Here is an 11,833-nt window from a genome sequence, read left to right as displayed (position 1 = left end):
GCCTTCGGTTTCGCGAACAGAGAGCTGGAAGCGAATTTTTTCGGAAAAGAGGGAGACCGTGCGGGATGAAGGGAGGAAGAGGTTTAATTTTAAGTGGGTGGGGCCTATTCTGTGAGGCGTACGCCTCACCCAGAATTGCGCAATTGCGCCTCTGAGGCGCGCCTCAGTCCAGGTGAGGCGTACGCCTCAGCCAGGTGAAGAATTGCGTAAGCCTCGAGGCGTTTTTTGGTCAAATTGCGCAATTTTAAACAGAGGCTAGAAAATGTGCAAAATATAGAGTTATAATTTTACGTCTTAGCGTTGTACGGATATCCAGCTCCACATAGAGAACACAAGATTTTTTACATAGAAAACCCTGGAAAGGGGAAAAACCACGGGGCTTGGCCCGGTTGAAAATCATTATACTAGAATTCGAGTACATTACTATGGGTTGACTCGTCCTTGAGGGTGATCAGATTACAAATGCCAACCGTATGTGGTTGAATTTAGTGACAAATAGGAATATAAGTCTGGCGTCACTTGGTGGTATGTCAGAAGTTCGGAGTTACTTGGAAATTCAGGCATTAGATAGTAGTCTGATGGTGATTTGGCAGAACTTCGACGTTAGACGGTGGTCCAACAGAATTCCGATGTTTGGCAGTGGTCCGATAGAACTCCGGTGTTTGGTAGTGGTCTGGCAGAACTCCAGGCATTGGGTGGTGGTCCGGCAAAACTCTGAGTGTCATGTGGTGGTCTGGCATAACTCAGGGTGTTAGGTGATGGTCCGACAGAACTCCGAGCATCAGGTGGTGGTCTTGCGGAACTCCGGGCGTGAGGTGGTGGTCCGGTGAAGCTTAGGGCGTCCGGTGGTGGTCCGGCGGAACTCAGGGTGTCAGGTGGTGGTCCGGTGGAAGTCAGGCCATCAAGTAGTGGTCCTGCAAAACTCTGGGCGTCAGATGGTGGTTTGTTGGAGCTCAAGGCATCAGGTGGTGTTCTGACGAAACTCAGGGCGTCAGGTGGTGGTTCGGCGGTGGTCGAGGAGGCAAGGAGGCAAGAGCGATCTCCGATCTCTCTCTTTTCTCCTTAGGCTTAGGGGTACCCTTCCAAGAGGAATGAGGGGTCTATTTATAGATTTCCTAGAGTGGCATGACCCGTAAATAGGAGGAAGATCAAGGGTAAATGGGGAGTGGTTTGGATGGTCGATATTGAATCCCTTGATCGTGGATTGTTCACTAGACATTTGAATGTATTAATGATGTCGGAATTCCGTGATCTTGGGCTAGTTGGATTCGTCTCATTGAGCCGCTCGATTCGACTATAAGCATGTCACGTTTGGAAATAGTTTGGTAATCCGAATTGTGGTTCGAACCTTGCAACAACGCTTCGGGCCCTTGTTTGGACCCATTTGGGCTCGGATTAAGTTGAATTTGGTGTCGTTGGGTTCATATTTTCGAGATGTTCAATTCGATTGTAAGTTCGTTGAAATCGGAGTTCGGATTATCCCAATTTTAATTTTGGAAGTTTCCAACCTGATTTTGCCTCGAGATTCGTGCCCGGTCATGATAAATTTTTGATGACGTATCAGTCACAAATAAAAAGTTTTGTCTTATAAAGAGTTAACGAACAGCAAAACAAAAGTAAGGGCCGGTCTAATAAGGTTTTAGGCCTGGTGAACGTGATTTCTGGAAAATCAAAATAATTGTTACATTATGCTGCTTTTTGTTATATAGAGAGGAAATTATATGAAGTATTTAAAACTTGTTAAAATTAATTAAATAGGCACGCGCTTACAATTTAATATAGAAAATAATTTAATGGTCAAGCTGCTTGCAAGTCATGTTGAACTCAATAAAGATCACGAGTCATGGTGGAAGTCTGGTCACTATACTCCTGCATCAGAATGTGCCTAATTTTCATTCTTTAATCTTAGTTGGGATTATTTTTACAGTGTTAAGCATAGAAGCCATCCAAAATAACGCTGTAATTGCAATTCAAGCTTAATATTTCATCAGTATGTTACTATTTTTGCGAAAGGCATTTGCTGCTGGTATTCTTCCATAAATGATTAGAAACACCTTTGTCCATTTTTTGCCTGAGAAGTGGTGTTTGCTAATGTCTTGTCGATGCTATAGAATACCACTTGGTACTCCTGACCTATGTCAATCACATTATAATTTTAATACATACTCTTCAAATCCCATTTTGAAATTTTAAATTATTTTGCAGGTCTTGTTGAAACTGATCCAGAGGGTGCATTATCTGGTTTTGCTGAAGTTGTGCGTATGGAGCCTGAAAAAGCAGAGTGGTATGCTTTTATGCTGTTTTTATAAATAGTGAAGTTACATGCTTTATAAGATGCTGAAATCTTTTAATAGATTTTTACGTTTTTGTCTTCTGCTTTATACACTTGCCACATTGCGATGGTAGCTACTGAAGCTTTTCTAGGACACGGTAAACAAGTCGCACCAACATTTTATGTTCTTACATGGATGAAATATTTATTGGCATTAGCGTATGGTCTATCAGAAAGCTGATATAACATTTTTTGTGAGCGTTGGAATCAATTTGGGACAAGCTGCTGGTATTTGTAATGAGATGATGTATCAAATCAAAACATGTTTGCAATTACTTGCAATTTTAAAGACAATAAATTTCAGTTACAGGATTAATACCGTGGTTGGGACTTAATACTGGATATGCTGAAAATGCTTTCTTGTAGCATTACAGTAAAAAGGGTCATGAAGGAAAATGCATTTTTAGATTGTGATGATAATTGATACTATTTTGCTTAGAATTATTGTAAGAAAGTTAGAATTCTCGTAAAGATTGTAGTGTAAATTAAAAGCTATAATTTTATGATTTATATGACAGGCTTCGCACTAATGAAGGAATATGATAAGATATTTAGAGTAGCAAAGGCAAAATATTAGATATCTAGAGATCAAGTTAATGGCATAAGAAGTGTAGATAATCAGATCTTGGTTAAAGATGAAGATATTGAGGTGAGATAGAAATGCTATTTAGATGTTTTATTAAATGAGATTTTATTAGAAATGATCTTTCTAATAACGAGAATTTAACTATTAACGGGACATAATGGAGAAAAATGATTCATGTAGCCGACCCCACGTAGTGTGACAAAGGTTTGATGTTGTTGTTGTATTAAATGAGAGTTTAAACTTTAAAGGAATAAATTATTTTGAAAAATTATAATACAATATATTGAAGTATAATATAGATTTATCCAAAAGGTTTACTGAAGTTAACTTTGAACAAGATGCATAAATGAAATGTTTTTAGGTCCAAATGAGAGATCTTACAAATGAGATATCTTACATTTTTAATTTTAGAGAGTTATGGGAGATGTTATCTTGATTTGCTCTGTAAATATTTTCAATAGAAATTTAAAAAATAAGTATGTCAAATGATTAGTGAAGAATTTTCGCACTAATATTTATGAACAAAGGTGATGTTTAAGATTGTGCTAGCTATGTAAGAGAGTATCGGAATGGAACTTAGAAAAACTACATCAATTTTGGCAACAAATTTAATTTAATGACAAAAATATCTACATGGAAGCTACACAATTAATGAAAAAGTGTAGAGAGCAAAAGAAATGTCATAATATAATTATTGAGTTCAAATCTTTTTTATATTGATTATGGAGATGTTTACAATTATATTCAAATTTAGGTGCCTTGATGTATAATTTTTTTTTATGATAATATAGTTCTACTTGGTGAGGTAGTCACTCAAGTAAGTAAAATATTAGAAAAATGGAGAAAATAACTTGTAGATAAAAGATTTAGAATTAGTAGCATAAAGATTGAATATATATGTTTTGCAAATTTAGTTGGTGTAATTTTAATAATTATCCATGGTTTAAAATTGCGCAATAAGAGGCATGCCTCAACACAATTTCGCCCCTTTAAGCCTCAAAGCCCACGCAATGAGTTCAGATTTTGAGGCGTACGCCTCAAGTTTACTAAGGCGCGTCTCGCCTCACGGTTGAGAGGCGTCCGTCTCTAAAAATTAAAAAAATAAGCTAGGCACATTCTCGGTATCGAGTAGGTACATGCTCGATACAGCTCTGTACTCGGTACCGAGCATGTACATACTCGTACATGCTCGGTACCGCTTAGTGCATGCTTGGTACTGCTAGGTACATGCTTGGTACCGGTCGGTATCTTTCCATACAAACAACAGGTCGAACCCCGCTAGGGGGCAGCGCCACCTTGGACCCCGGCAGATCGGTATATTATTGTATTCATCATCTTTAATAATAGTTGTTAGTATTAGTCTGCTTCTTCATGAGTGCATCCTTTGTATAAGTTTTCTTAATGTAGAATAAGATGTAGAATAAGTGAAGCATAATTGTTCAAAAATATTTAGGGAAGAGGAAGATAACTGATATTGAGGAATAAGGAGCTGATTAGCAGACATTGGAATAAGGAGCTGATTAGGAGACATTGGACTCTATAGGAGAGGAGGAAAGGGAGAGAGCAATTCATCATAATGACTCTATAGGAGAGGATGAAAGGGAGAGAGCAATTCATCATAATGATGATTTAAATGAAGACCCCCTTAGTGATGACAGTGATGATGACTTATGAGTTCTTGTGCATTTTTATGTTTTATATATTATTTACTCATTAGTATATACAAAATTTATCATTTTATTTTTACGCAATTTTTTTATTTTTAGGCTTACGCCTCGCCTCACGAGCAAAAAACGCCTCAATACCCGATTACGCATTTTTAAACATTATAATTATCAAACTTTTTTTCTTTAAATAAGGTGATATCTAAGTGACATATTTTACGTATCTATTATATAAAATAATGGAGATATAAATGATGATATAACTTACAAGATCAATGTTGGATGATTAAAATAGGGATATACCTCAAGAATACCATGCAAAGAGGATTCTTTGTAGACTTAAAAGATAAGTTTTATAAAATTGTGGGCTCCAAAAATTCACACCTCAGCCTATTCGCATCTTTTTTTAAGGAGGAGAGTTTTAATTGATTAAGTTTCTGGGTAGATGAGACGTTACCCAGAGATTTCTCCCTCATTTCACATGGACTTAAGATCAGGTTCCTAGTTTCCCATAGGCATAAGCCCCTATAGTTAATTACCCCACTAGGTAACATGAGAAAACTATCGATTAAAGCTAACCGTTAGATAAACATTCAATACTTGGTAATATAGCATCAACAGCTTTAGGATTTAGATTTGGATTTGAATTTTTAAGATTTAAAATTTATCATCGCATTCTTAAAGCGGGTGGTGGTGGAATGATGAGGTGTTTGATCAAAATCTTATGGTCCTAGGAAGCCTTGATCCTTAGTTTATTTATTTAGAAAAGGTTGTCGACCCAACATGACCACAAAATCTTTGTTAGTAACTATTGGTTGCTTCGTCTAAGGGTTACTAGTAGATTTATGATGGATATTTGTTTAAGAGGATTGATTTGAGTAAACCTTAGCTAACAGAGAGTTATGTGTCATATCAAGCATACCTTATAATTCATTAATCAAGGGTTTGGATTTATTGGAGAACATGTGAGCTTTGATTGTAATCATAATATAATGATGTTATTTTGCAGCAAAACCTCTCAATCAGAAGGCCCTGGTCATAACAAGTTATTGTTCGTATCATTTGGCAGCAAAATCATCGATTAGAGGACATGCGTCATATCCTTACTGGCGATAGATCATTGAGAATGAATCTTAGCAGTACGGTCAACAAGACATTTGCTATAGCTGGGTTGAATTTATTTTCAAATTTATTACCCTCAATAAACAATTTTGGAAGATGGATGAATTTTTGTTTGAAGTTATAGTTGATTAATTTCACTTTAAATATTCTAATTTTGATATATATAGATTTTTTTTTATATAAAAATTTAAGCCCTGAAAAATTAACTTTAGAATTTGGGGGCATTTTTTTATTTTCTAAAAAAATATTTCATGCTGCATTCACGCAATGCTCTGGTATGTTTCATAATTCCTTGCATGATACACCTACATGAATCTTAAAGCATTTATTACGTGCATGTCTATTCACACGATTTTTTATGTACATATGCAATGCACTTGCATAATTAATGCTACACTTATACGCTTCTATGTGCAATTGTACACTACATTTGCATGACTTAGATACACTTGCGCTATAGTATAGGGTACACATAGTGAAGCTTTCTTTTGGTGATTTCATGCATCCCACACACTTTATTAAAAAGCAATCGTCCAACCCGTGACATGTTATAGTGTACAATTTTATTTCTTTTTAGAAGTATTTGTATACTGGGTGTATGACTTTTTTTTTATTAAAATTTATATACTGGGTGTATGACATATTCACATGATGTATGTGAGTTCCCTTTCTCAAGTTGTAAGCGTGTATGTTTTATAGGGTACTCGTACACTTGTGACTTATAATATGCTTTCTTCATTTTATTTTGCTCAGAGGCATTCACGTGAAATAATTGTTGGAGATTTATGATGATCCAAAATGGCATTTACATGAATGTGCTGTCATGGAGTTGCACCTGCAATTTCATATTTAGGTTTATTATTGTTATAATTCATAGAATTGGAGAATGGTAAAAATACCTTCTACTTATTATACAAAATTATCCCTATTTATAGATCTATACAAGATGTCTTAATAAAGAAATAAATAACTTCTAATTGATACATAATTGCCTCAATATAATCCTTCCTAATTCAGCTACCCAAATATAGAAGGATATTGGCGTGATCCAAGTGTGCCTCCCACGGATTCTCATCCTGACCGTGGGATCAAATGCCAATGGATGACTGAGATTTTGACACTCCCCCTCAAGCTGGAGATCAGCTTGCAATTACTCGCTCAGAGGTAGTAGAGCTGCATTGGTTCATGAGAGCATCCCACGGATTGATCTCTGTGTCCGTCGGATCCTTTGCACTGGGAACGGCTGGATGGCGTGATCCATGAGAGCATCCCACGGATTGATCTCTGTATTCGTCGGATCCTTTGCACTGGGAACGGTTGGATTCTAACACTCCCCCTCAAGCTGGTAATACAAATGTCATTATCAGCTTGGTAATTAATCACACAAAGTAGAGTTACCATAGAGCCCTCTATTTTGGTCAAACTTTGGGGAAAAATTAGCTTCAGATATTGTGACAGTGGCAAATGATAGTGATGAAGGCTATATTAAGCAGGGCAGCAATGAAGGTTGCATTGGTTATAGATAGGATAGCAACCACAAGAGAAAGTCGGCAATGAAGGCTGGTTGTGGGAACTTGTATTCCTCGGAATTCCAGCAATGAAGGCCGGTGATGGGAACATCCTCAAAATTCCGGCAATGAAGGCCGGTGGTGGAAACTAGTATTCCTCAACATTCTGGCAATGAAGGCCGATGATAGGAATCTGTATTTTTCATAATTCCGGCAATAAAGGCCGGTAGAAGGACTAATATTTCTCCAAATTCTGGCAATGAAGGCCACAACCACAAAACAGAGGGCACGAGCAGTTTGGACTTACTCGACTCTCGTTCGATGTCCTACGGCAATGAAGGCCGCTTGCACAAAACAGAGGGCACGAGCTGTTTGGACCGCACGACTCTTGTTCGATCTCCAACGGCAATGAAGGCCGCTTTCTCCTCTCTGCTTTCGTTGATTCATATACCCCAGACGATTCCGACAATGAAGGTCGGTATTTATAGTAGCAATAAAGGTTGATTTGATCAGCAATAAAGGCTGATTTGCTTGTATCAGCAATAAAGGTTGATTTTATCATGTCAGCAATAAAGGCTGACTGATTAGGTAATATCAGCAATAAAGGCTGAAAACCTTGCCAAAACAAAAAAGAATTGGTTTCCTCTGGGTTTAATGAGCCGAGCCTTAAGAGGCTCGGGTACGAGCCCTTTAAGGCTTAAATGACTGAGCCCAGTCTTCTTTTCGTTTAGCACAGCAACAACTAGGGCACGGGGTACTGCAGGCGAGTCGCTCAAGTCTCCATCCCGTTGGTCTTCTGGCGTCAGCTTGACGATAGCGTCGGCGTGAGGGCGGCGTCGGCGAGGGCTCAGCCTTGCATGGATTCGTCCGAGCTTCTTCCTTCTCGGCGAGGGCTCCGCCTTGCCTGTCCGAGCGTTGGTATTTCGGCATCGGCGAGGGCTCCGCCTTGCCTAGCTTCGTCTAGTAAGGTTTCGGCTCCTTCCTTCTCATCTTTCGACGACTCCGGCTTCGAGCTTCGTCTGGTAAGGCTCCGAATCCGTCCTTCTCGACTTGCTCCTATGATTTCCTCTTTACTTTCTTCGAGGCTCTGATACCATGTTACAATTCATAGAATTGGAGAATGGTAAAAATACCTTCTACTTATTATACAAAATTATCCCTATTTATAGATCTATACAAGATGTCTTAATAAAGAAATAAATAACTTCTAATTGATACATAATTGCCTCAATATAATCCTTCCTAATTCAGCTACCCAAATATAGAAGGATATTGGCGTGATCCAAGTGTGCCTCCCACGGATTCTCATCCTGACCGTGGGATCAAATGCCAATGGATGACTGAGATTTTGACAATTATTGTTCATATTTAAGTGCATCATCACTCACATTTTTTTCCGCTTGCACGTGTATCAAGAATCAGAATGGGAATGCCTTGAAACAACTTTTTTTTCATGTTTTACATATGTATACCTTTCTCGTCTTTATGTGATTGGACTTTAGTTTGGAGGTCCCACATATGATTCATTTTTCGGTTAGGGAGCCTCCTTTAGTTCATTTCATCTTTAGCTTAGAGGATGTATTTTCTCAAACTCTTGAGTGTTTGTGAGTGTTCTAGAGTTTAAAAGGAAGACCTGTTTCGCGCTCGTGGTGAACTATTAAGTTCACTATAGTTGGCAATGTGACTTCTAACATAATGGAGAATTTACCAGAGTCTTTTGATTTTCCTAATTTAGGAATGTGACTTGAATTTTTACTCTCTTGAACCAAGACAAGCCAGTATTTTGTGTCATTTCCTATCTAGTTCTTGGTTTGTTCAAGACTTATTCTAGATTCAAGGCTCTTCCAAATAGTTCAATTTATTTGGTTTTTTGTTCCTTAGGATCCGATGACAACAAATTCTTACTTGCTTATGGTAGTTCCTTTATCATGCTTGTCGGGGTTCTTGGAGAGAAATGGGAGAGAGGAAGAGGGGAAGGAGAGATCTCCATACACTTGGACAGAAATCTTATTGATTTGCATGTCTTGCGTTGTCTATTACAACCTATTGCAACTACTTAAAGACACCAATGGCAAAACAAAGCTACACAAGAACCTAAAGAAAGTACAACTAAAAAACTAACATAAATTTGGACCAATTCCTGACAATCTCCGCCTTGATCTAGAGTTTATAAAAAAAAAACATCTTTCTACAATCATCCATACCGAGACTCTGGCAAACTCCATCCATCTTCTCCGGCAAATCTGATCTCAGGAGCCCAAGCTTAAGCTCTATCTCCTTCAGATTCAACTCGATCTTCTCCCCACCCCCTGCATCTTCACCAAACGCCCTGCCTTCGATCCATAGCACCCGCACCTTCTGTGCAGTGCCTGCCCCATTCGAACCCCCGCTTTCGCCCACACGACCGCCCACGCCTGCACAAGGCCTAGCACACGTCCTCCCCGTTCCCTATGTGTCTTCCCGTACCCCGCACCCCGCATCTAGCATTCTGTGCCCACGTTCGCCAGCGCTCACGCGCCTGTGCGTGTGGTTCGATCCCGCGCTACCCAGGCCTCTAGCATGACTCCGTCATCCATACGTGACCTAAACCTCCAGCCTTTCGATCAGTGTTCTTGCGAGTGTTTTCCCGCGTACGTCCACACCCCGATCCCAAGGCCTCGCGTGCAACCACCTACACGACCCAAATTTGCTGCTCTAGCCCTCACTCACGAGCCTGCATGCTTCCTGCGACTAGCCTACCGCCCGACCCAATGTAGGTCTCATTCACGCACAATGCCTTCCTGCGTATCCACCCACACGTGGTCATTAGTGTCGATCGTCTTGATTGTAGCACTCCTAACTCCGGCGGGTTTTGCCTGAGACCTCCCGAACGCCTCCTCTCTCTTCTTGGACTACAGGAACACTTTCCTCCTTCCCTGTGATCACCTCCAGCTGGCTCTGATACCAATTTGTTGGGATTCTTGGAGGATTCTTGGAGGATTCTTGGAGAGAAATGGGAGAGAGGGAGAGAGGGAGGGAGAGAGCTTAATAATCTTGGATAGAAATCTTATTGATTTGCTTGGCTTAGGTTGTCTATTACAGCCTATTACAACTATTTATAGACATCAATGGCAAAATAAAGCTACACAAGAACCTAAAAAAAATACAACTGTAAAACTAACATAAATATGAACCAATACCTAATAATACTTTATATTGGAGGATATGTAGCTTTGGTGATAAATGTTTTACTTTACAAGCAAGAAGCTTTATTCTTTTAGTAGGGAAACATTTCAAATATTTTATTGGTATCTTAGCCATCTTACCCATGCCTTAATTTCTAAATACATTTAATACTTTTTTATCATTTTAGTCAACTGGTTCCTCATATCCTTATTTAAATGGTTGAACTATATACTTTCATGTAGCTTGTGAGATGAAGTATTCATGCTTTTTTAATTATGTGAGCCTAGTGGGGTTTCTCCTCAGCGTTTAGCGCGGTTTCATGCTTTCCTGCTTGTGGAATTAGTCAGTATAGTATTGCATCTTATGAGAACTTGTATGCACTTACTGAATAATAATAGCTGTTTTCTAGATATTCTCAAGGCAATGAACTATTCTTAGTCGTCCCTTTTTGTGTTTTATGATCCCTCTCATGAACGTATATATTTCTTCATTGATGGTGTAACATGAACATATCATTATTTTGAAGCGTTATATGATGTATTTAATTTCTAGATTCAAGTAACGTTTCAATCATAAAATGATAATTTCCGTGCAGTTGTTTTCTATTAAAGGGCATTTTTTATACTTAATTGGCAATATCTTTTCCCCACACTTGCATGGTTTAACAGGCCATGGTTGACACAATTTTTTTTATGCTGCTGTGCGGTCCTGGTACTTAGATCTTTGCCTGTTTTTTTAGCTCCTTAAAAGTTTAGCCTTTTTTTCTTGATAACTAGGGGGTTCAAAGCTCTAAAGCAAACTGTTAAGCTTTATTATCGACTTGGGAAGTATAAGGAGATGATGGAATCCTATAGGGAAATGCTGACCTACATCAAATCAGCTGTCACACGCAACTACAGTGAAAAATGTATTAACAACATCATGGATTTTGTCTCCGGACCAGCAGGTCAGAATTTTGGTCTTCTGCAGGAGTTTTACCAGACAACACTAAAGGCACTTGAAGAGGCGAAGAATGAGGCCTGACATCTTTCCCATTATAACCTATTGCGTTTGCACATTCATCTACCCCTCAGCCCCTGACTTTCCCTGTCCTTTCTTGTTTGTTGAAATTACACCTGTTTATTTTGCAGAGGCTATGGTTTAAAACTAACCTGAAACTATGCAAAATTTGGTTTGATGTTGGTGAATATGGTAAAATGAACAAGGCATGCTCTACTGCTCTACTTGAAATTGATTTTTTCTTGGCTCATCCAGCATTACGCATGCAGGCACAATTCTTATTTTCTTTCATACTTGTAGATACTGAAAGAACTCCACAAATCTTGTCAAAGAGAAGATGGCACTGATGATCATAAAAAGGGTACTCAACTATTGGAGGTGTATGCTATTGAGATTCAAATGTATACAGAGACAAAAAACAACAAGAAATTGAAGGTGTGATTTTGTGTAGTCTTTT

The 11,833-nt window shown here is 38.7% G+C and overlaps 1 protein-coding gene across 1 annotated transcript; it reads left to right on the top strand.

Annotated features, from left to right (window-relative positions):
* The first annotated feature begins 2,160 nt into the window (after positions 1-2,160).
* On the top strand, positions 2,161-11,817 carry LOC110108609 (COP9 signalosome complex subunit 2-like). Its single transcript, XM_028701024.1, has 4 exons — positions 2,161-2,284; positions 11,154-11,394; positions 11,508-11,582; positions 11,677-11,817. Exons 1-4 carry the CDS (start codon positions 2,262-2,264, stop codon positions 11,815-11,817), a joined length of 480 nt encoding a protein of 159 aa, XP_028556857.1. The 5' UTR covers positions 2,161-2,261.
* Positions 11,818-11,833: the final 16 nt, after the last annotated feature.

This window comes from Dendrobium catenatum, unplaced genomic scaffold (assembly GCF_001605985.2).
Source record: "Dendrobium catenatum unplaced genomic scaffold, ASM160598v2 fragScaff_scaffold_1617, whole genome shotgun sequence".
Classification (NCBI taxonomy): Eukaryota; Viridiplantae; Streptophyta; class Magnoliopsida; order Asparagales; family Orchidaceae; genus Dendrobium; species Dendrobium catenatum.
The sequence above is the reverse complement of the archived record's forward strand: the minus strand, read 5'-3'. Positions and strand labels throughout refer to the sequence as shown.